Source organism: Danio aesculapii, chromosome 19 (assembly GCF_903798145.1).
Source record: "Danio aesculapii chromosome 19, fDanAes4.1, whole genome shotgun sequence".
Taxonomy (NCBI): domain Eukaryota; kingdom Metazoa; phylum Chordata; class Actinopteri; order Cypriniformes; family Danionidae; genus Danio; species Danio aesculapii.
Genome location: NC_079453.1, coordinates 1,851,860 through 1,878,288, shown reverse-complemented (window position 1 = coordinate 1,878,288; position 26,429 = coordinate 1,851,860). Strand labels below are relative to the sequence as shown.

At 36.5% G+C, this 26,429-nt stretch overlaps 1 protein-coding gene across 1 annotated transcript in view; it reads right to left on the bottom strand.

Moving 5' to 3' along the window:
- LOC130247145 (solute carrier family 45 member 4) overlaps window positions 1-26,429 on the bottom strand; it is a 78,989-nt gene that overhangs the window by 23,334 nt on the left and 29,226 nt on the right. Inside the window, exon 3 of the mRNA XM_056480342.1 lies at window positions 7,357-8,062. Coding sequence (XP_056336317.1) covers window positions 7,357-7,630 — 274 coding nt within the window. The 5' untranslated portion in view covers window positions 7,631-8,062. The remainder of the gene's footprint in view (window positions 1-7,356; window positions 8,063-26,429) is intronic.

Sequence of the window (26,429 nt, the reverse complement as noted above, 5' to 3'; positions counted from 1 at the left end):
GAGAGAGAGAGAGAGAGAGAGAGAGAGAGAGAGAGAGAGAGAGAGAGAGAGAGAAAGAGAGAGAGAGAGAGATGTGGATTCTGAAGTTACTGAGATCACAACCCTTGTCTGAGATCAGCAGATGAGCACCACTACTCATACAACAACCCTAACACTCATCAAGAGTTACTGAGATCATGACACTGTTCTGAGATCAGCAGATGAGCAGCACTACTCATACAACAACCCTAACACTCATCAAGAGTTACAGAGATCATGACACTGTTCTGAGAACAGTAGATGAGCACCACTACTCATACAACAACAACCTTAACACTCATCAAGAGTTACAGAGATCACGACACTGTTCTGAGAACAGTAGATAAGCAACATTGGTCAACAACAACCCTAACACTCATCAAGAGTTGCAGAGATCATGACACTGTTCTGAGATCAGTAGATAAGCAACATTGGTCAACAACAGTTACAGAGATCACGACACTGTTCTGAGATCAGTAGATAAGCAACATTGGTCAACAACAACCCTAACACTTATAAAGAGTTACAGAGATCATGACACTGTTCTGAGAACAGTAGATAAGCACAACTACTCATACAACAACAACCTTAACACTCATCAAGAGTTACAGAGATCACGACACTGTTCTGAGATCAGTAGATGGGCAGCAATTTTCATACATCGACTTATCAAATTACTGAGATTACGACACTGCTCTGAGATCAGCAGATGAGCAGCAATTTTGTTTTATACAACAACCTAACACTCATAAAGAGTTACAGAGATCACGACACTGTTCTGAGATCAGCAGATGAGCAGCATTGGTCATATAACATCAGCCCTCACACTCATCAAGAGTTACAGAGATCTTGACACTGTTCTGAGATCAGCAGATGAGCAGCACTGGTCAACATCAGCCCTCACACTCATCTAAATAAATGTAAGTTACTGTGACGCCCTGACTGCCTTCATCATGGTATGCAGTTGCTAAGGAGTTCAGCTTCTGGTTCATGCGGACTTGAAAGGTGTTGTGAATGATTATGGCATGTTGCTATGCTGTTGCCAAGGTAATCTGGGTGGTCGCCAGGCTATAGCTAAGTGGGAGATGGTGTGTCTGTTTCAGTCATTAGACTGTGGAAGCTGACCTCTACTGCAGTCCATCTGTTTTTCTCTTTGTCTGTGAGCTGCTGTTCCTGAAGGACATTTAAACTGCATGGGTTTAATAACACACACACACACACGCGCACACACACACACACACACACACACACCGTCAGCTTCATTACATAACACTGCAGCAGTGCGAGACGCAGAACTGGCTCACTCAGCACTGCAGAACACACAGATCCAGTCTACTTTTGTCCTTACGGTGCTACACATGCACACACACACGTATGCGTACACACTCACACACACACACTTAACGCACACATACTTAAACACTCACTATAACACACACACATGCACTTACAATTGCATGCGCACTCACACACACATTATCACATGCTTACACACACTCACATACACACAAGTGCACGCATACTCGCATACACACACACATAAATGCACTCACAAACACACTCACTCCCTCACACACATGCAATACACTCACACACACACACACACACAATTGCATGCGCACACTCACAGTCATACACTCACACACAAAATCACATGCTTACACACACTCACACAAGTGCATGCATACTCACATACACACACACACATGCATACATGCACTCACAAACACACTCACTCCCTCACTTACTCACTCACACACATGCAATACACACACACACACACACACACACACACACACACACACACACACACACTCACAATTGCATGCACACACACACAGTCATACACTCACACACACTTACAATCACATGCTTACACACACTCACAGAAGTGCACGCATACTCACATACACACACACACACATGCATAAATGCACTCACAAACACACTCACTCCCTCACTTACTCACTCACACACATGCAATACACACACACACACACACACACACACACTCACAATTGCATGCGCACACACACTGTCAGACACTCACACACACTTACAATCACATGCTTGCACACACTCACAGTCATACACTCACACACAAAATCACATGCTTACACACACTCACAGAAGTGCACGCATACTCACATACACACACACACATGCATAAATGCGCTCACAAACACACTCACTCCCTCACTTACTCACTCACACACATGCAATACACACACACACACACACACACAATTGCATGCGCACACACACTGTCAGACACTCACATACACTTACAATCACATGCTTACACACACTCACACAAGTGCACGCATACTCACATACACACACACACATGCATAAATGCGCTCACAAACACACTCACTCCCTCACTTACTCACTCACACACATGCAATACACACACACACACACACACACACACACACTCACAATTGCATGCGCACACTCACAGTCATAAACTCACACACACAATCACATGCTTACACACACTCACACAAGTGCACGCATACTCACATACACACACACACATGCATAAATGCGCTCACAAACACACTCACTCCCTCACTTACTCACTCACACACACACACACACACCACACACACATACACACACAGTAGTTGCAGTCCTGCTCTCACACTCAAGAAGCAGTCAGATTTACCGCTGCTCTGTAATTCAGCAAAGCATCACAACAAATGTTTGTGGTCTGCACGAGCGTGTGTGTGTGTGTGTTTACAGCTCTCAGGCTTGGGAACGAGCTTTTGTTTGCTTAGTGGGAGTTTTGTCCTCCATCACTGAGGAATGCATGAAATCCACAGCCTGTGAAAAGCAAAATTCCTCCTCAATTCCACACATTCACGAGCTGGAATGAGCTGGCGCTTGCCTGCTGAGTATTGTGGGATGCGTGAATGCGTGTGTGCGTGTGTGTGTGTGTGTGTGTGTGTGTGTGTGTGTGTGTGTGTGTGTCGTCCTGAAGCAGGAATCTGCTGAATCACACATTCAACACATTCCCTTGCTTTTGTCTCTTCTGTTTCTGCATGTGGACTGATGTATACCGCAAAAATACTGCAATTCCTGCACGGAGGTTTAGATGGGCAGATGGATGAACAGCACGCACGCACGCGCACACACACACATACACATACACACACAAATACATACAGCTGAAGGCAAAATGATGAGCCTGGCTGTGAAATATTAATACTTAATTACAATATAAAATAGGGTGTGGTGGTGGCGCAGTGGGTAGCTCGATTGCTTCACAGCAAGAAGGTTGCTGGTTTGAGCCTCAGCTGGGTCAGTTGGCGTTTCTGTGTGGAGTTTGCATGTTCTCCCCGTGTCGGCGTGGGTTTCCTCCGGGTGCTCCGATTTCCCCCACAATCCAAACACATGCGCTGTAGGGGAATTGAATAAAGTAACTTGGCCATAGTGCATGGATGTGAATGAGTGTGTATGGGTGTTTCCCAGTTCGGGGTTGCAGCTGCAAGGGCATCTGTTGCGTAAACATATGCTGGAATAGTTAGAGGTTTATTCCGCTGTGGCAACCCCTAATTAATAAAGGGATGAAGCCTAAAAGAAAATGAATGAATGAATGAATAAAACAAATAAATTAAAATTAGAATTAAATTTACAATTAAACAATAAAAAACTGAAACATTACAATTAAACAAAACAAAGGAAATCAAAATTAATAATTACAAATAAACAAATTAAAAAAAGAAAAAATAATATTATTCTTCAAATATTTCCCAATATATATTTACTTTTTATTCCAGCCAAATTAAACTTTTCCTCCAGAATAAATAAATAAATATTGTGAAATATGTCCATGCTCTGTTAAACTGCACTTTCTTGTATTTTGTGAGGTAATTTCACAGGAGGCCGAACAATTTAGCCTCCTTTGATGTGAATTATTGTTTATTCAAACCAACAACACTCACTGTAATGATTTACTGTGAAGATTACTGTACATATTAGTGTCCACAGACTCCATAAAGTGCATGATAACTTCAGAATCCACCTTATTTTTTAGGAAACAAACGAAACTAAACTAAAATGAAGAAAAAACAAAAACAAACAAAACAAAGAACAGAAAACAAAACAATAAAATTAAATTAAATAGAATAAAGCAAAATACAACAAAAAAACTGAAAACAAAAAAATAATACAAAACAAAACAAAAAACCCAAAAAAAAAAAAAAAAAAAACAAAACAAAACAAAAAACCCAACAAAAACAAAACAACAAAATACAAAACAAAACAAAAATACAACACAAAACAAAACAGAAAATACCCCCCCCCCCCAAAAAAAATTGACAAAATACAAAACCCAAAACAAAACAGAAAACAAACCACAAAATACAAAAACAACCAAAAGAAAATTATACAAAACACAAAATGAAACAAAAGGAAATACAACACAAAAGAAAATAAAATAAAATAATAAAATAAAACAAAATACAACTGAAATCAACAAATCAATTACAACAAAATTACAACAAATCAAAACAACAAAATATAAAACAAAAATTAACATGAAGCAAAATAAAAATACAACAGAAAAACAAAACAGAAAATACCCCCCCCCCCAACAAAATACAAAACCCAAAACAACAAAAAACAAATAAATAAAATAAAAAAACAAAACAAGATCAAATAAAATCAAACAGGTTGGCCAGAAATCGGTGGCTCGTGCAGAAAGAATCATAATTTCAAATAAAATAAATAACATTTATAATAAGCTAAAATATAAGTTATGGTTATTCAAATTCATTCATTTTCCTTCAGCTTAGTCCCTTTATTTATGAAGAGTTGCCACAGCGGAATGAACCGCCAACTATTCCAGCATATGTTTTACACAGCAGATGCCATTCCAGCTGTAACCCAGTACTGGGAAACACCCATACACACTCATTCACACACACACTATGGCCAATTTAGTTGATCAGTTCCCCTATAGCGCATGTGTTTGGACTGTGGGGGAAACCGAAGCACCCGGAGGAAACCCACACCAACACGAGGAGAACATGCAAACTCCACACAGAAATACCAACTGACCCAGCCGGGACTTGAACCAGTGACCTTCTTGCTGTGAGGCGACAGTGCTATCCGCGCCATTGGTTATTAAAATATAATTTTAAAATTACCATGCAAGATCTAAGTTTAATTCAACGTAAGAAAACATCCCGATTAACCCAAAATGATTCATTCAGCATTCCTGTACAATTCAGTACAGCAGAAAATCAGCATTAGCTTAATCCATTATGACAGAGCAGGTTGGCAGGTTCCTACAACATATAATCTACTGTGAGCTATTGTGGATAATCCAGACATCATGCAGTTCACAGAATCTCAGGAATAACCAGACATTCATACGTCAGACAAACACCGCGGTCATCAGTGTAAATCTGTCCTTCACTACTGAGCTTTAAGACAACAAGAGACTAAAATTAACATTGCATCACACACAGCTAACACGCACACGCAACTACACACACCTTGACCTCTTGACTAATGCGGAGAGCAGCGATAGTTTATATAACCAGCAATCAGATGCACAAGGTAATCTGGTTAAACTCCAACAAAGGCACTTGAATTTACTAAAGTTACGAACAAAAATAACTTGGTGCACAAACTAAATAAATTAGATTAAATAATAAAAAATACTAATTAAATCACAATTAAAATGACAATAAACAAACTAAATTATCATTAATTATTATAGATTAAATATTACAATTACAGTAAACAAAACAAGTTAAACAAAAAAAAATTACGATTAAAATGACAATTAAATAGTTGCAAAAAAATTAAACTTAATAAAAATTTATTAAATGAAGTGAAATAAAATTACAATTAAAATGACGATAAACAAACTGAATTAAATGAAACATTGCAATTAAACGAAACTAATTAAATTAAGAATAATTTTACAATGGAAAGTATAAATAAATAAGCTGCTAAAATAGCTTGATTAAAAATTTCAATCAAATAAAAATTGTAATTAAAGTAAAAACTAAAATTAAATTACAATAAACAAACTGAATTAAATTAAATATCACAATAAACTAAACAATTTAAATTAAAACTAATTTTACAATTAAAATCACAAATAAATAAATTGCTAAAAAATTAATAAAATCATGTAAAAACTCAAATTAAAATGACATTTAATTAAAATTAAATTAAAATTACAAATAAGCAACTAAACATAGCTTAATTTAATCAAATAGAAAATAATTAAACTACGTAAAAACTAAAATTAAAATATTATTTAATAAAAATTACAATAAACAAACTGAATTAAATTAAATATTACAATTAAAACAAATTAAATTATAATAAAATTTCTTAATAAAGAATAATTTTACAATTAAAATCACAAATAAATAAGTTACTAACAAAAATAACTCGTGCAGTGATGGTTTTAGAAATATAACTGAACATTTTCATCTAGATAAGGTAAGTATATATATATATATATATATATATATATATATATATATATATATATATATATATATATTTTTTTTTTTTTTTAAACAGTGTAGCCTAAAACTACTGTAGTCAAATAATGAATCAGCCTCACATTATGTTGTGTTTTGTAATATTTTTCAAAAATAAAATGTCTTTAATATTTATATTTTTATATAAGCATATAATCTGAACCTCCTGCTTGACAATTATTGCTCACAGAATTATCCAAACTAGTCAACAACTCATTTTAAAGGGGACCTATTATGCTAAAATCACTTTTATAAGGTGTTTAGACACAGTTGTGCGTCAGCAGTGTGCAAATATATCCAGCTTCTAATGGTAAACATGTATTAAAAGTATTGTTTATAATCAGACTTGATTAAAACAGTCTGCAGAAACACTTTGATTGACATTCTCCCTTTGTATGATGTCATCAGAGGAGGAAAGCCCCGCCCACTAGTGACCATCTCTCCTTCATTAGCATAGGACGTTAGTCTTTTTAAAAATTTGCCACTATGATGACACTCAGGCGTTCATAGCCCCGCCCTCTTCTGAAAAGAGCACAATCTCATTTGAATTTAAAGTGACAGTCACCAAAACACCACAATTAGGATCAAAGCCTAAAAGGGTCAGTTTCAGAGAGCTTCAGAGAGACAACATTATCTGTGGATTTAAAACTTCACACACACACACACACACACACACACACACACACACACACACACACACACTCTAGCGATATCACCTTGTATAAAGGGGCACCTTTAATGTCAATCATCTCATGTTTTGTTCTGTGTGCACAAGGTCACGTCTTATTTTCTGATTTACTGGCAGTAACCTGCATGTTCTCACCTATCTGCAGGAGCACCGGTGTGACCAGCGCCGTCTCCATGGCGTAGCAGAACTCGCGTCCGAACATGACGGCTCCGTGCATGATCCACTGTCGCAGCGGGATCCGATCTATAGACCCCTCGCTGACCGACTCCTCCTGACTCTCCAAGTCCCGCCCACCAGCTCCACCCACTCCATTAGCCCCGCCTCCTCCTGCCAGCTTCTCCACAGGCGTCAGCATCTGCACGCCGTCTGCGTCGCTGTTCTGCGGAGCCATCGTCGCCGCCGCCGGCATGCAGATCACACGCGAACAACACACACAGGATAATGCAGAAATGTAGAGCAGGGATCAATCCCAGCGGATGGAGAGAAGCCGTGGACAAGATTCAAGGTGTGATGAACATCCTCAAAAAACGTGGCATTTGATGAAGGCGTTTTGCATTCGTTTCCACTTCGGACAATTGCGGAGGATGTGACTCTATCATGAGGTCACTCCCGCTGATGTGTGTGGGTGTGTGTGAGCGTGTATGTGCATGTATGTGTGTGTAAGTGTGTTTACTGTCTACTGGAAACAGTAAAAATCCATATCAATTGCCATTCAGTTAATACCAGTTTCATGATTTGTATGGAGGCGGTGCTGTAGAGGGTGGAGGGCAGGCCGAGGGGTGAAGGGCGGGAGAAACCAGACGGAAAGCACCGGAGAATCCCCATGGAGCGACCGATCAATCTGGAAGAGAGACAGGGGGAGAGAGGATGTGACTACAATTATGAAAAACGGTCTCATGTTGTCAATTACTTTTTATGCATATACTTATAGGGTTAGTTCACACACACACACAAAAACTGAACCGAATGAGATATTTTGAGGAATGTTGGAAAAAATAGTCATTGACATTTGTAGTAGGAATAAAAAAAAATACTATTGAAGTCAATGGCTGTTTATTCCAACATTCTTCAGTACATCTTCTGTTGTGTTCAGGAGTAATTGGTCACAACTTTCATTTTTGGGTGAACGGTGCATTTAAGTGAAGTTTCATAAACTAATTTGGAGAGGAGCACATGATATGATTGAGCACGACTGGATGCTCATCTGTAATCAGTAATAATCCAATCAGAGCGATCCTAGTTTACTATAAATGGATCATTTTCTCCCTACTGCTCTATCTTCGTTTGGAAGAATCCCCCCTTCCACCCCATCTCCTCCTTTTCCTCCCTTTTCTAAAGGGGGAGCTCTCGAGATCTACCTGATCTCAGATCTCCTGATATGCTTATCGACCGGGCGGGAGCCCTGGGCTCAAATATCTCCGAGCTCAGGGTTCTCTCCTGGGACAAGAGCCAAACCTGCTTTAAACGCCAAGCATATCTAAGTGGGAACTCTTGAAATGCATGTACTTTTATGTGCTTACATTAATGCATTGACATGCACATACATGAACACCTTTACATATGCCTTTATACTCTTACATTAATGCATTTGCATGTGTTTTATGCATTTATACGTACTTTAAATGCATTTAAAGGAATGCTTGTATTTTTACACATCTGCACTAATGCATGTCATTTTGTTTACTTTAAATAAATGTACATTATTTTTACACATTTATTTTTATGCATGTGCAGAAACGCATTTACATGTACTTAAACCCATTTTTCGCATTAATGCATGTCATTTTTGGGTTTACTCTTACATTATTTTTATACATTTATTTTTATGAATTTACATTAACATTTTTATGTTTGTACATTAATGCATGTCATTTTAGGGTTTACTTTTTTTAAATGTACATTATTTTTACACATTTATTTTTATGCATGTGCAGTAACGCATTTACATGTACTTAAACCCATTTTTCAAATTAATGCATGTCATTTTAGGGTTTACTTTTATTGAATGTACTTAATTTTTATGCATTTATTTTTATGCATGATCAATAATGCATTTATATGTACTTATATCCATTTTCAAAATTAATGCATGTCATTTTAGGGTTTACTTTTATGCCTTCACATTAATGGATATAGACATTCTCTTATTCATATACATAAGTATAATTATATAAATGCATGCACTTTGCTTGACTTACACATTAAAGGATGGTTGTTTCACTCAAATTTGGTAAATGAATGCCAGTGAGTTAAAGTAGAGCCAAAAATTACATTCATTAATGTAAAAAAAATGGATATAAGTACATGTAAAAGCATTATTATTATTACTATCACCGTTATGCATTTACATTAACAAATACATTTTTATGTTTGTACATAAATGCATGTGATTTTAGGGTTTGCTTTTATTACATGTTCATTGTCTTTATACATTTGTTTTTATGCATGTGCAATAATGCATTTGTATCCATTTTTCACATTAATGCATGCAATTTTTCGGTTTACTTTTATTAAATGTACATTATTTTTATACATTTATTTTTTTATGCATTTACATTAACAAATGTATTAGATCTTTCTACATTAACGCATGTGATTTTAGGGTTTACTTTTATTAAATGTACATTATTTTTATACATTTATTTTTATGCATGTGCAATAATGCACTTATAACCATTTTTTACATTAATGCATGCAACTTTTGGGTTTACTTTTATCCCTTTACATTAATGCAATTAGACATACTCTTGTACATATACATAAATATAATTATATGAATGCATGCACTTTGCTTGGCTTACACATTAAAGGATTGTTGTTTCACTCAAATTTGGTAAATTAATACCAAAGAGTCAAAGTAAAGCCAAAAATTGCATGCATTAATGTAAAAAAAATGGATATAAGTAGGCCTACACGGAATCTGCGCGTACAGAATTTCGCCGATTTTTAGCCCATCATTGATTCTGGTTATTTACTCGTGTAAATGTGTGTACATTTATATTTATTCAGTTTTTAAATTAATTACAGTGATATTATTGACTAATATGAACATTTTCATATAATTTATTTACAATACAGTTTGTAAAGTAATATTTTCTGTCTTTTAGTAGATATATTACATAGAAGACTTGATTTGTTGTAATGAAGTGGATCTAACTGGATTTGCATTGTAAACATTAAATACAAGTTATAAAGATATTACTTTTTAGTTCATATATTAAGGTTTTAGTTATGATACTCCCAAAATTATTCCGCATAAATCCGCAGATTTTTAACAAAATTCTGCGCAGAAATAGCAAAAAACGTCCGCAGATTCCGTCTGGCCCTAGATATAATTACATGTAAATGCATTATTGCACAAAAATAAATGTATAAAAAATTTATATTTAATAAAAGTAAACCCTAAAATCACATGCATTAATGTAAAAACATAAAAATATATTTGTTAAAGTAAATGCATAGAAATAAATGTATAAAAATAATCTACATTTAATAAAAGTAAACCCTAAAATCACATGCATTAATGTAAAAACATAAAATATATTTGTTAAAGCAAATGCATAGAAATAAATGTATAAAAATAATCAACATTTAATAGAAGCACACCCTAAAATCACATGCATTAATTTAAAAACATAAATATATTTATATATATATATTATATATAATATATAATATATATTAACAAATATAAATATATTTGTTAATGTAAATGCATAAAGGTCCATGTAAATGCTTTATTGCAAATGCATAAAAATAAATGACCACACCCACAATTATTCAGCCTAAAATGTCTCCCAGAGGGTTAAACGCATTAACAGTGCTCCATGTTGTCTTGCAGAAGTTCTCCAGAATACGTCTTCTATTCAGAAGCATAATCTGAGGTTCTTGAGTTCATCTCCGAAACAAAAACAGCAGCATTAACATATTTGCCAGGATCATACGCTGCGCTTTCAGAGATTACAGCGGCTGTAAACTGTGGCACGTTTCAGGACAGGGCAGAAATTCATGCTAAACTCCCCGAAGCATTAAAGTATGCGCAAACAATCAGCTCTGCAGTGGCACTTCATAACCCTCTTACCAATGGCTGAGATGTGAAATTAATCTGCGTGCGGTCTTTAAGACGCATGGCTCAGGGCTCAGGCTGCAGTAACAGAGCTGACATTGTGTTTCTTGCGCTCGGGTCTCCTGATTAGACCACGCTGCTATTTACAGACGCCAGCAGAAAGAGGAAGGGAATACAGCATTTCCTCAACAACAACAACAACAACAACACAACTGGACAATAAATCCCTCAGACTGGCTATTGATAAGTGACGCCGCCGTTTCCCTTTTACATCTAAGCTTAGATTTATTATAGTTTTAAAAGAGACCTATTATGCAAAAATGAGTGTTTAGACACAGTTGTGTGTCAGCAGTGTGTGAATATAACCAGCTTCTAATGCGAAACAGTTATGAAATCTATTTTTAATAATCAGACTTGATAGAAACAGTCTGCAGAAACACTTTGATTGAAATTCTCTCTTTGTATGATGTCATCAAAGGGGGAAAGCCCCGCCCACTAGTGACTATCTTCCCCTCATTAGCATATGACATCAGTCTTGTTATTCAATCTTCCACTATGCTGAAACACAGGCATTTATAGCTCCGCCCTCTTATGAAAAAGAGCACAGTCTCATTTGAATTTAAAGCAACAGTCACCAAAACACCACACAATTAGGATCAAAGCCTAAAAGGGTCAGTTTCAGAGAGTTATAAGTCATTATCTGTGTGGTATTTTGAGCTGAAACTTCAGAAATTTATTTGACATCTTGTAAAAAGGAGCATAAGAGGTCTCCTTTAACAGGAGGCTGCTGATGCGATAACACACAAATACTATCAGCTCTATTCAGTTGTAAAGTGTGGCCTGTTTCAATAGTGCATTGGGAACAGCTGATTCTCTGGGTCACAGGGGCGACGGGCTGATCTGCCAGCTGATTGGTTATCTAATGCTCAGTCAATAGGACACAGATCACTGATCTGAAATCTGCTTATGGAGATGCAGCAGAGATTTAAGCTATGATACGCAGTGAGCAGCATAATTATAGAAGCCAAGTGACAGATACTGCAGTTACACCAAAAGTACATTTAGACAAGTATGGAACTAAAGTAATGCCAAAAGTATTCGGAATAAAAAAGCTTGTCGAATAGCACTAACGGAGAATAAAATAATGCAATGAATTAAAAAGTGGTGGTTAGCTGTCGCCTCACAGCAAGAAAGTCACTGGTTTGGTCCCGACTGGGCCAGTGGGCGTTTCTGTATAGAGTTTGCATGTTCTCCCCGTGTTGGTGGGGTGTTCTGGTTTCCCCTACAGCTAAAAGGGAATTGGATGAACTAAAATGGCCAAAGCATGAGTCTGTGTGTGAATGAGTGTGTATGGGTGTTTCCCAGTACCGGGTTGCGGCTGGAAGGGCATCCACTGTATAAGATGGATAAGTTGGTGGTTCATTCCACTGTGACGACCTCTGAAATAAAGACTAAGTGGAAAGAAAACTGAATGAATTCATTCTTTCATTCATTCATTTTCTTTTCAGCTTAGTCCCTTTATTAATCTGGGGTCGCCACAGCGGAATGAACCACCAAATGAATGAATTAATTAAAAGGTGGTTGCATTTTAATGACTTGAACTGCCAGGGTTTGTATTTAAGGTCCTGAAATCTAACATAGTTGTTTATTTAAGCTGTGAATATTTCAACTAAAATATTTCACTTAAAGTTCAATACTTCATATTTACCTTCCATGATTCACTTCTTAAAGTTATTATAAATGCACGTCTTTAAAATTCAAGCACTTGCTAATTCAATGCATATTATTTTTAGTTAGTGCTATTCAACAAGCTTTTTATTTTGACTTAAATACTTTTGGCATTACTTTTGTTCCACAATCAAGCTCAAATGTAGCATCTTAGGTACTGGGTTGTTTTTTAGTGCAATATTGGTTGAAATATGGACAAACCCAACATTAGGTTCAATTTTAAAATTTAATTTAAAATTTCAACTGCTGTTGGGTGTATTCAGATTTGACCCAGAGCTGGGTTACAACAACCCAGCATTTTTAGAATCAATGATCAATGGTGGAAAAATAAATCTCAGAATGCACTGCAACAACAACAACAACAACAACAACAACAACAACAACAACAACAACAACAGATCTACAAACGAGATTTGTGCAAAAATGTCAACTCTATTAATTATTATTATGCACTTTTTGGATTTCAAACATATTAAAATTGCAATACTTAATCTTTAAATCGAATCTCTGTTTTTTGCTAAATATCATTCAGTAACAGAATAGAAAATGCTTGAGATGTTTCAGATTCTAAATTAAGTCTTATATACACATACACTATCAGGCTGATGAATGATTGATTCCGATTGGCTAAAGAACTTTCACTGCCGTGCACGCATTTTCAGAAAACACACAGCTAAATGTGTCTCAGACAGTTTATTTTCAGTCATAATCAAATCAAAATGTATGACTACAAAAATAAACTGAGTAATGACTAGTTGGCTGAACGTCAGATATGTAGAGGTCAAGGCAACCCAAATAACGCTGCAATTAGACATTCATATTGATAATAAATGTATTAATATTACTGAAATCTCCTTAGTAACTGTGTCGGTGTCTCTCACTTCATCAGAAGTAAAGTGTTGTGCTTCAGAAAGCAAGTTACTTCCACTAAGACTCAAATTATCGCATATGAAAGTGAAATTTAATTGAACTCTTGCTGTTCAGAGTTCTCTCAAAGGAGCGGAAAACATAATCTAATGTCAGAGAATTGATTTTTTCCCTTCCCGGATATTTTACACACCCGTAATGTTAATCCATTAGACATGAAGAGATCAAAGAGGAAACCAGATATCAATTACTCAAACACACACACACACACACACACACACACACCCCTATATTTTAGAGTCCTCCCATTGACATTTATGTATGTATATATATATGTATGTATATATATATGTATGTATATATATATATATATATATATATATATATATATATATATATATATATATATATATATATATATATATGTATGTATATATATATGTATGTATATATATATATATATATATATATATATATATATATATGTATATATATATATATATATATATATACATACATATATATATATATATATATATACATATACATATATACATATACATATATATATACTTTATTCTGTGTGATTTATGAGTCATTTTATTCAAGGGGACCAAAAACTGTTCTCACAAAGCCTTTAGGCACGCACATACAAACACACACACCAGTCCACATCTGACTTAATCATCAAATGACTTAAAATGTGTGTGTATGTGTGTGTCCGCAGATCTGCTGAGTGCGTGTTAATTAGACAGAACAGACGCCTCAATAAATGACAGCGCCATCAATCACGGCTCACCTACTATTAAGCGCCTTTGATGTCCACTGCAGGCATAGGTGAATCTTTATATCTTACAGCATTGACACTGAACAACATTCACTCATTCATATTCTTTTCGGCTTAGTCCCTTTATTAATCCGGGGTCGCCACAGCGGAATGAACCGTCAACTTATCCAGCATATGTTTTACACAGCGGATGCCCTTCCAGCCGCAAGCCATCCCTGGGAAACATCCATATCCATACAGCCTACCCAATTCCCCTATAGCGCATATGTTTGGACTTGTGGGGGAAACCCACGCAAACGCAGGGAGAACATGCAAACTCCACACAGAAACGCCAAGTGACCAGGCTGAGGCTCGAACCATCGACCATAGATTTTGGTCATTTAAATGCAACAAAAATAACATTTAAAAAGCTGTTATTCAGAAAGCTGCATATTTGAAAGTACAGTGTTTACATTTTGCATTTTACTGAGCGATATTTTAATGTTGGGCCTACAATCAAGTGTTTTACATGTCTATGTTCCTACATTCTTAAATTAAACATTGATTAAGCTAGATCAAGTGCTAAAAAATAATTACATATGAATAAGTACATGTTTTTGAGTACATACACTGTAAAAAAAAAAATGCAGGGTTCGTGTTGCCCCAACACAAATTACGCTACATTAATGATTACGTTAGCTTAACAAATTTAAGTATTTTGAACATAAAACAATTTAGTTGTTCACAAAAATATCTCAAGAATTGTGCTGTTCCAGCTCATTTCAGATAATTACTTTGAACAAGCAGCAAAGTCCCTCATAAGAACCTTTATAAATGGTCATGGATTGATGGATGGATGTATGTATGTATGGATGGATGGATGGATGGACATGGACGAAGGGATGGTGATAAATGGATGGTCATGAATGGATGGATGGATGGACATAGACGGAGGCAGTCATGGGTGGTTGCATGGTCATGGATGGATGGATGGATGGTCGGATAGATGGTCATGAATGGATGGATGGGTGGATGGATGGTCATGAATGGATGGATGGGTGGATGGATGGATGGTCATGAATGGTTAAGGATGGATGAACGGTCATGGATGGATGGATGGTCATGGATGGATGGATGGTCAAATGGATTGTCATGAATGAATGGACGGTCATGGATGGTCATAGATGGATGGACGGTCATGAATGGATGGATGGTCATGGATGGATGGATGGATGGATGGTCATGGATGGATGGATGGATGGATGGATAAATGGTCATAGATGGATGGATGGATATGAATGGATAGATGGTCATGAATGGATGGATGGTCATGGACGGAGGGATGGTGATAAATGGATGGTCATGAATGGATGGATGGATGGACATAGACGGAGGCAGTCATGGGTGGGTGCATGGTCATGGATGGATGGATGGATGGTCGGATAGATGGTCATGAATGGATGGATGGGTGGATGGATGGTCATGAATGGTTAGGGATGGATGAATGGTCATGGATGGATGGATTCGTCAAATGGATGGTCATGAATGAATGGACGGTCATGGATGGTCATAGATGGATGGACGGTCATGAATGGATGGATGGTCATGGATGGATGGATGGATGAATGGTCATGGATGGATGGATGGATGGATGGATGGATGGATAAATGGTCATAGATGGATGGATGGATATGAATGGATAGATGGTCATGGATGGATGGATGGTCATAGACGGACGGATGGTCAAATGGATGGTCATGAATGGATGGACGGTCATGAATGGTCATAGATGGATGGACGGTCATGAATGGATGGATGGATGGATAAATGATCATAGATGGATGGATGGATAGTCATGGATGGATGGATATGGATTGATGGATGGATGGATGGATGGATGGATGGATGGATGGATGGTCATGGATGAATGGATATATGGCCGGATGGATGGATGGATGATCATAGATGGATAGATGGTCATAGATGGATGATTGAATATGAAGGGATGGATGGTCATGGATGGATAGATGGTCATGGATGGATGGATGGTCATGGATGGATGGTGATAGATAGATAAATGAGTGGTCATGGATGGATGGATGGTAATGAATGGATGGTCATGGATGGATGGTCTCGGATGGATATGAATGGATATGGATGGATGGTCATGGATGGATGGATGGTAATGAATGGATGGTCATGGATGGATGGTCTCGGATGGATATGAATGGATATGGATGGATGGTCATGGATGGATGGTTGGATAATATGAGACAGCTTATATCATGATATTGCTTATATGTACACAAATACTTCATGTAGTGCTGATGTAGCCAAAAGCGCATCTCATTGAGCTTTAAAAAGATGACTTTAAAATGTTGTGAAAAGTAATACGAGCACTATTATTAACCCCACTGATCATAACAAGCCCACCTTCCCTTTAGCCTTCACGTGACTGTTAAATAAAGCAGTGTCCAGATACTTCTGAAGTTCAAGGTTACAAACTATTTTGGCTTCAGATCGAGCAGAGCGGTTGGAAAACAAGCTGAAGCTGCAGTCGGTTTAATCTGTGGGTTCATCACACGAGCGTCCTGCATGTCAAACACACACCGCGTTTCCTCACAGCGGTCAGCAATTAACAATCGATCGCTCGCACTCATTAGCAGACACACCACAGCACTTCAGCAGGACAGACAATGTTATGTAAGATTGAAAAACACATCCAGACAAAGAGGAAAAAGGTCTGTGGAGCCTTCGATGAGCCTGAAACATCCCTTCATTTGAGTCCTCTTAATGTTAACAGGGGTCAGGCACTATTATATTTGCACGTGGTCAACATAAGACTTAAATAATTATACATAAATAATATATGAATAAAAATAAAGTATATACATTATATAAAAATAAATTAGAACAAAATAATCATATTAAAAGTGTACGGTTAAAGACAAAATTTCTGAAAAAAATTGTATAAATTAATTAAAATTTTTATTTATTTTTTTAATATATTTTTTTTCCTGGGAACATTTTTTATTTTATTTTATTTTGGCTGGATTTATTTTGTTAAGCCTTTAAATTGCACTTTAGGATAAACATTGGTATCTTAAACATTGGTAGCAAAAATATTAAAATAAAGAAAAAATATTTATATGCGACACGGTGGCTCAGTGGTTATCACTGTGGCCTCACAGTAAGAAAGTCACTGGTTCGAGTCCCGGCTGGGTCAGTAGGCATTTCTGTGTGGCGTTTCAAGTTCTCCCCGTGTTGGTGTGGGTTTCCTCCGGGTGCTTCGGTTTCCCCCACAGTCCAAACACATGCACTATAGGGGAATTGATTAACCAAACTACCAGTAGTGTATGAGTGTGTATGGGTGTTTCCCAGTACTGGGTTGCAGCTGGAAGGGCATCCACTGTGTAAAACACATGCTGGAATAGTTGGCAGTTCATTCTGCTGTGGCGACCCCTGATAAACAAAGGGACTAAGCCAAAGGAAAATCAATGAATGAAAATATTTCTATAGCCTCCAATCAGCCCAAAACATCCTTTCATTCGTGTCCTCTTAATGTTAGACACTTTTATGTTCGCAACTTAAGATCTAAATATTTGTATGAGAATAAATTAAAAACAAAAATGAAAATAAATAATTAATAAATAATAAAAAAGATCATATTAAAAACATGTAGAGTTGAAAACAAAACTTCAGAAAAAATAAATAAATGAAATTTATATTTATTATATATAATATTTTTCTTCTAGAAAAACTTTATTTTATTTTGAACATTAGTCTCTAAATATAAAAAATAATAAAAGTTAAATATTGTGAGCTGTCATTAGGCATGGGATGATAACCGGTTTCAAGGTATTAAAACCGCAAAAATTTTCTATGATACACTGAAAAAAATTATTCAAAGATATTTCCTTGGATTTACTTAATTTTTTAACGTTAAGTGGTTGTAAACTATTTATTTGGGCTGAATTTAAACAAACAAATTAAGTTGAACATTGCTCAATTTAATCTGTTTGTTTAAAGTCAACACAAATAAATGGTTTGCAAAAGTTTTGAGTGCAACACTTTTTTCTATGATACCTAAATGTGTTCCTAAGGTATATGTAAATTGTGTTTTTTCCCCCGAATATTTTATTTCGTTTTTTAGGGCAACATCATCTCCAGCAGAAAAAGACCCTCCACATTGAAATATAGAGTCAATAAACACTGGTAAATAACAACATTGAAATATACTGGTCAGCTCACAATTCAAGAAGCATCTGTAAATGTTATTGACCTTAACAGTGCAGCGGCTTTCTATATATCCAAAAGAAAAGAGAGATATCCGGAGATGCCTTTTTCCAGTTGTGAAGAAATCTGTGTTTTTTTAAACCAATGAAGACCGCAGAAGTCTCTTTCAGCAGAAGTGTTTCTTAAAAAACTCAATATATTAGGTGAATATGAGGAAAAAAGTCGTCTTTTTTACCCTGACATTGAAAAAGAAAATATTTTATAGCAGCTATCACAATATATTCACGACAATACAGTGAAAATAAGTGATATTTTTATACCAGGTTTATATACCGTCAAAATTTTATACCGACCCATGCCTATAGCTGCCATGGCAAAGATAAGAGAAATTAGTTATTGAAACTATTACGCCTAAATATGTGTTAAAAAATCTATTAAACAGCACAAGGGAGTTATTTTTAAAAATAATTCATTTTTAATAACAACATTGATGATGCAATTTCCATACTTCAGTCTATTATTTGTGTAATATTATGATTAAATGAATCAATGTAACACCCTATACTCATTCATTTTCCTTCAGCTTAGTCCCTTATTTATCAGGGGTTGCACAGGGGAATGAACTGCCAACTATTCCAGCATATGCTTTATGCAGTGGATGCCCTTCCAGCTGCCACCCAGTACTGGGAAACACCCATACACTCTCATTCACACACGCACTCATCCACTATTTAGTTCATCAATTCCCCTATAGCGCATGTGTTTGGACTGTGGGGGAAAACGGAGCACGTGGAGGAAACCCACGCCAACAGGGAGAACATGCAAACTCCACACAGAAATGCCAACTGACACAGCCGGACTAGAACCAGTGACCTTCTTGCTGTGAGGCCACAGTGCTAACCACTGAGCAACCGTTAACACACAACTTTTTTGCTTTATTGTATTAAAAGAAATCTGGGTTCATGAGGAGAGACTGAAATTGTAAAAAAAATTAAATAGGCTTCATAGAATTACTTACATTTGCTCTTAAAGTTAAACAATTACCCAAAGAAGCTTTTCAGTAATCCTATAATATGGCTCATTTAAATCAACTACAGATAAAGAGTGCTGTTTCATGCCTCAGTCATGCAGAAATGACAGTTCTCACCTTTAATTACTCAGCTTAAAGGGACAGCTCACCCAAAAGTATTTTCAGCATCATTGACTCACACCTGACTGGTTCTAAACATTTAGGAATTTCTTTCTTCAGTTGAACACAAAAGAAGATATTCTGAAGAATGTTGGGGGACAAAAGCAGCCATTGACATCCATAGTAGGAACAACAACAAGAAAAAATATGGAAGTCAATAGCTTGTGTTTCCGGCCAAATATGCAAATTAGATTTACGTGCAAAACTATAATATTGCATAAAGCATATGCGACTAAAGCAACGTTCTGATCCAATGAGAAACAAAAGAGAACAAAATCATCCCTTCCTGATAGACTTGCACAAACATCAGTCAGAGAAGTGGCGTGTGATGCATTGGGATTTGCCACTGTGATGTTTTTCTCCTCTAATAAATGAGTTGCACCTCAGAAGACGAAGCGCAGTGAATGCGGTGGCTTTTGGAGGCGTGAGGCGCATTGGGAGCGCAGACTGATGCTCAAGAAGGGAATAATAATAGAAGAATAATAGTACTGAAGCACTGTGATGACGGACTGACGGCTGACACCTTTTACAATCAGCAAACCAACATTTCAGATCTGCAACAATGGAAAGCTGCAAGTCAACATTAATGATGCAAAGACCCTCATACACACATTTATATCTGTGAAATCAGCTATTAAACCTGAATAACTTTACTGATGCACATGCTGGAGTTCATTCACTAAATGTGTTCCTATTGTAGTTTATGCACTCATAAAGTAATGACTGAGTAAATGACTGAGTGAGTGAACTGAAGTATGTAGAGAGGTGATGGGAAAACAAGGCCACAACGAGTGTGAGAGATGAGAAATGCAGTCACGCCAACCTGCTGCTGTGGGATGAAATAACAGACACTGATAAGAGAACAGACTGTTCAGTTCACCAGCTGGGAGAGAGAAAGTCACCCACAAAAACACTAGATTACAGGTGGCGATTCCCTACAGAGCTTTAATTTTCACTGCCACAACACACAAAACAGCGATTGTTTACGGTTTCGAAATGCACTATAACAGTATGGGCGTGAGAACGAAGCTTCGAGATTGGCGTTATCCATTAGCATACATGGAGAAATCACATTTGAGGACCAGAACTAGCTGTAGAACATTAAACAAGTACTTCGGCCTGGCTATGATTGTTCAGTTCACTAATCAGATCAAATTACTGCATAATACAGGAGATAACGTTATAGCAATTACCAAAAGTAAAGTAATAATTAGGCCCACACGGAATCTGCGCGCGCAGAATTTTAGCCCATCATTAATTCTGTTTATTTACTTGAGTAAATGTGTGTAAATCTATATTTATTCAGTTTTTTAATTAATTTCAGTAATATTATTGACTATGTATATATGTACTATGCAGTGTGTACAGTAATATGTCTTTTAGTAGAGATATTATACGAGAGACTTGCTTTGTTTACCAAAAAAAGTGAATCTAACTGGATTTGCATTGTAAACATTAAATACAAGTTAAAAATATATATGTTTTACTTCACTTATTAAGGTTTTAGTTATGATACTCCCAAAATCATTCGGCAGAAATCTAAATTTTTACCAAAATTCACGGCAGAAATAGTAAAAAACGTCAGCAGATTCTGTCTGGCCCTAGTAATATTGCATTAAGACTGCGCTCAACACCTTAACAACCAGTGGTGCAGTCCTTGCTATCCACGAGCTGTTTGGGTATTACGACTTCTGAGGATCATACACTTGGTATACCTTGTTTTGGTGATTAAACATCCCTAATTTATGCGTGTTCGCGTCTCCTTTAACGGTATACCAAATGTTTTTTAACTCACATCTTCATTTGTTGCAGTTGGTGCATTTTTGTTTAACTTGCGCCATTGCGTATTAAAAATTTGTTCCTATTATAACATATTATGATAGTAAAATATGTAAATCAAGTTTTGAATATGTTTATATTTATGCTATTATGAATTTAAAAAAATGGCAGTTTTATTTAATACCTGGATAAAAATGTACTTGAGTATAGGCTAGTATTTATATATATATATATATATAGGCTCATATACATTTAAATAGAGCTCAATATACTCAGCCAATCTCCAGGTCTGCTGGGGTCACTATTACCCAAGCATAAATAATTGAATTGGGATTAAAATGAATTAATTTGTTTAAATATTTTTCCTTTTTAAATGAATAGTTCACCCAAAAAATGAAAATTATCATTATTTACTCAACCTTTACTTGTTCCAAACCGGTTTGCCTTTTTTATTCTGTCGAACACAAAAGAAGATATTTCGAAGAAAGCTGAAAACCTGTAACCATTGACTTTTTTTGGAAGTCAATAGTTACAGGTAACTGATGTTTAGTATATATATATATATATATATAGCTAATGAATCAAAGAAACATTGACATTCGTTGTTTCTTTGCCTACTTTTAAAATTTGGATTGGGTGGGTAATAGCACCTTTTTTTTAGGACTACACCACTGTTAACAACTATCTTAGGCACCTTAGCAACTGGTCGCGCGATTATAAATTACTGCTCTCTGAATCGCACACGGGTGGACTTCCATACAGCCACTCTCTGCTGTATGGAAATGAAAGTGCGCGCTCTGACAGGACTGAAGACGCACGTGCACTTCCGTATATTATGCATAGCCTACAGTAGCCACAACGGAAGCGTCAGCCATTCAGATCACTTTATGCAAATACCCCAGCTCAGACAGTAACCGATTGCGGACTAATTTCATTGGCTGACGCTGCTATGACGATGACGTCAGCCACGCCCTTGGTCAAGCGTTGATGCTGAAACCCCATGTGAATGCACGGTAAGGAGTGCACAGCAATGCATAACACCATAAACACCCTAGCAACAATGCATAACACCCTAGCAACTGAACAATACCAATTAAAACAGTGCAATTAGTTAATATAAAGTATTGGCATTGATATTCTGGATTAAACCAATGTATTTGCGTCCATTTACAATCTTAAGGATTGTTGATTAACGTACACGGTGGCTTGTTGTGAAATAAACAAAACAATAATATAAAAATCAAATATATATCCATAATCCCCATTCATGGTGCATCCCTATTTGACATCCAGTCACTAAGCCGATGCACATATCAATGCAACACTGCACGGCTGACCCAAATTACCCTGGCTAAATTTCACGGGTCAGGCTGACTGCAGTCAAGGTATCGGGTTTAAATTCGTACGTGCTGGGGTGAAAAACCCTCCCCCGTCCGCCCTACATTCATCCGCTGATCCTGAGGGAACCGAATACACGTAACCGCTGAAAAATTGGAGACTATTTGGGTCAGTTTACTAATCAAAGGCTCACAAGGCATGCATGGAGATCAGGTCAGTATGATTAATAGCTGGATTCAGGTGATGCTCGGATTACAACTTTGTCTAGCGATCTAAAATCACAACACCAGCATCACAGTGTGACATATTTCAGCTATATCTACATGCCAGGCCTCCACCTGTGAGCAGGCATTTCACAGCTAAGGTCAGACATAACAAAGCAGGCAGGGTGTATTGCTGCTGGCAGGATGATTTACAGTCATTTTTACAAGAGCTGAAGTATTTGACCATTTGGCCTGGTGAGCACAAGAGCACGATCAAGAACATTGTGTTCAGATGCTGAAAAACAAACTGGCTTTTGGACATTTGGAGCTGTGTCTTTGGTTGTTGTGTTTGCTAAAGCTGTTGCTCATACTTGGGGTGTGAGAAAACCCTTAATACTAATGACTGAAGTTGCAACTGCAGTATTTGTGGACTGGAAAGAAGAAATCCGCCTCGACCAAACACAAGATTAGAGAGCTCTGCTGCTGTTTTTTTTATTAAAGTAATTAGACAAGAAAGAATAAGAAATCTCCTAGCAACCACTCAGAACACACCAGCCAAAACTACCTGCATACTACCCTGATAAACCACCCAGAATACCCTAGCAACAACTGAGCAATCCTACAGCAACCATCTAGAACATCCTACAAACTACAATGTAACCCACTAAAATCTACACAAAACACCTCAGCAACCACTCCATAGCAACTCCATAACAACAAAGATCAAATTAAATCACATTAGCAACCATTTAGCAACACCCTAGCAACCTTTAGTTCACCCTAGCAACTGCATCCCAAAGGAAGTCCACTCAAAACACTTCAGCAACCAACTAACAATGACATGGCAACGTCATATTAACACCTAAAACAGCCTAGCAACTGCGTCCTACACTCTCAGAAATAAAGGTACACGAGCTGTCACTGGGGTGGTACCTTTTCAAAAGGTACACATTTGTACTTTAAGGGTTCATATTGGTGAATTATTTATTATTTATTATTTATAATAAATAGTAATAATATTATTTATTATCATTTATTATTACTATTACTATTATAAAGTGTATATTAGTACCTACAAATTTTAAGAGGAACCCTTTTGTACTTTTTAGGTACTAATATGTACCCTTGAGGTATTAATATGGACCTTTTGTTTTTGGTTTAGTCCGAGTGCAGCAGTGCAGGATCTGCTCATGAATGTAAACAGAAGATGATTGTGTGTGTGTGTGTGTGTGTGTGTGTGTGTGTGTGTGTGTGTGTGTGAAGACGCAGAGACAGACTGCAGTGCTGCAGCAGGAGGAGTCACATGCAAACGTGAACAAACTGTGACAAATCCCCTGCACCAACACACGTTCTCTGCAGAAACAACAGCACTGCTTACACACACAAACACACTTACTGTGCACACACACACACAACTACTTCCACACACAAACACGCACAGTAACTGTATATATATACACACACACACACACACACACACACACACACACACACACACACACACACACACACACACACACACACACACACACACACACACACACAACAAACAAGTACATACCTACACACACACACACACGCACAGTCACTGTATACTCATACACATACTGTACGCTTACATACACACACACAAATACACACTCAAACACACAAACAGTATACACAAATGCATACACACACACGCACACACGTGCACACGCACACACGCACACACACGCACGCACACGCACGCACACGCACGCACACGCACGCACACGCACGCACACGCACGCACACACACACACACACACACGCACACACACGCACACACAAAAATAAAATACTAGACATGCACGCGCATACACACACACACACACACACGTGAGAGTCAGCAGGTTGGGTTGCCAGGTCAGCTTCTGTAATCAACTGGTCTTATGACTCATCCTGCAGACTGACCACACAAACACAGCTGAAAGTGTTGCATCAGCAGATCACACACACACACACACACACACACACACACACACACACACACACACACACACACACACACACACACACACACGTGCAGTAATACACGTCAGTAAATGAGCTGCGTCAAAGCTAAAGAATGCAGTTAAATAATTTCTAATCCAAAGCAAACGACTCACAGTGACTATTAGAGGGATGATGACCGGTGTGCATTAATCAACCCTTCTTAGGGCACTCAATCAAATACTCCTTTAAAAAGAACTAGAGTGTTACTGGGTGTTAGTACAAGATTACTGAATCATAAATAAAATAAAAAGAGATTTTCTGAAATATTTAAAAGGATACGCCTGTGTCTTTATTTAGATCATTTATCTCTATTGTTGGTTTAATTAATCTACTGTTGGTTTAATTATTAATTAAACTGTTTATATTCTTTTTTAGTGTATTATTCAGTGTGTTTTCCTGAAACTTTCTTGTTTGGTGCATTGAACTAGTGTGTGGTTTTATGCGGTTTGTTTCTGTGTATATGTATTATTTATATTGCAATTACAGTGTTATTATTTTCTGTCTAGCCTAAGGTGAAACTAATAAAGCAAACAAATACATATATAAATAAATATGCAAATAAATAAATAGGTAAATAAAGCAAACAAATAAATTAATAAGCACACAAATAAACAAATAGCCAACTAAATATTTATAAATAAAAAGCAAACCAATAAATAAATTAAACAAACAAACAAGAAAATAAATAAAGCTAATACATGAGTAAAACAATAAATAAGCAAGCAAAAAACAAACAAGCAAGCAAATAAATAATTAAATAAAGCAAATAAATAAATAAATAAATAAACAAATAAATGAATGAAGCAAATAAATATATAAATAAATAAATAAATAAAAAGCAAACAAATAAAGCAAATAAATAAATAAATAAAAAGCAAACTGATAAATAAATGAAGCAAATTAATAAATATATAAGTAAATAAATAAATCAAACAAATTACTTGATAAGCACATAACTAAATAAATAAATAGCAAACTAATAAATAAATTAAACAAACAAACAAGAAAATAAAGCAAATA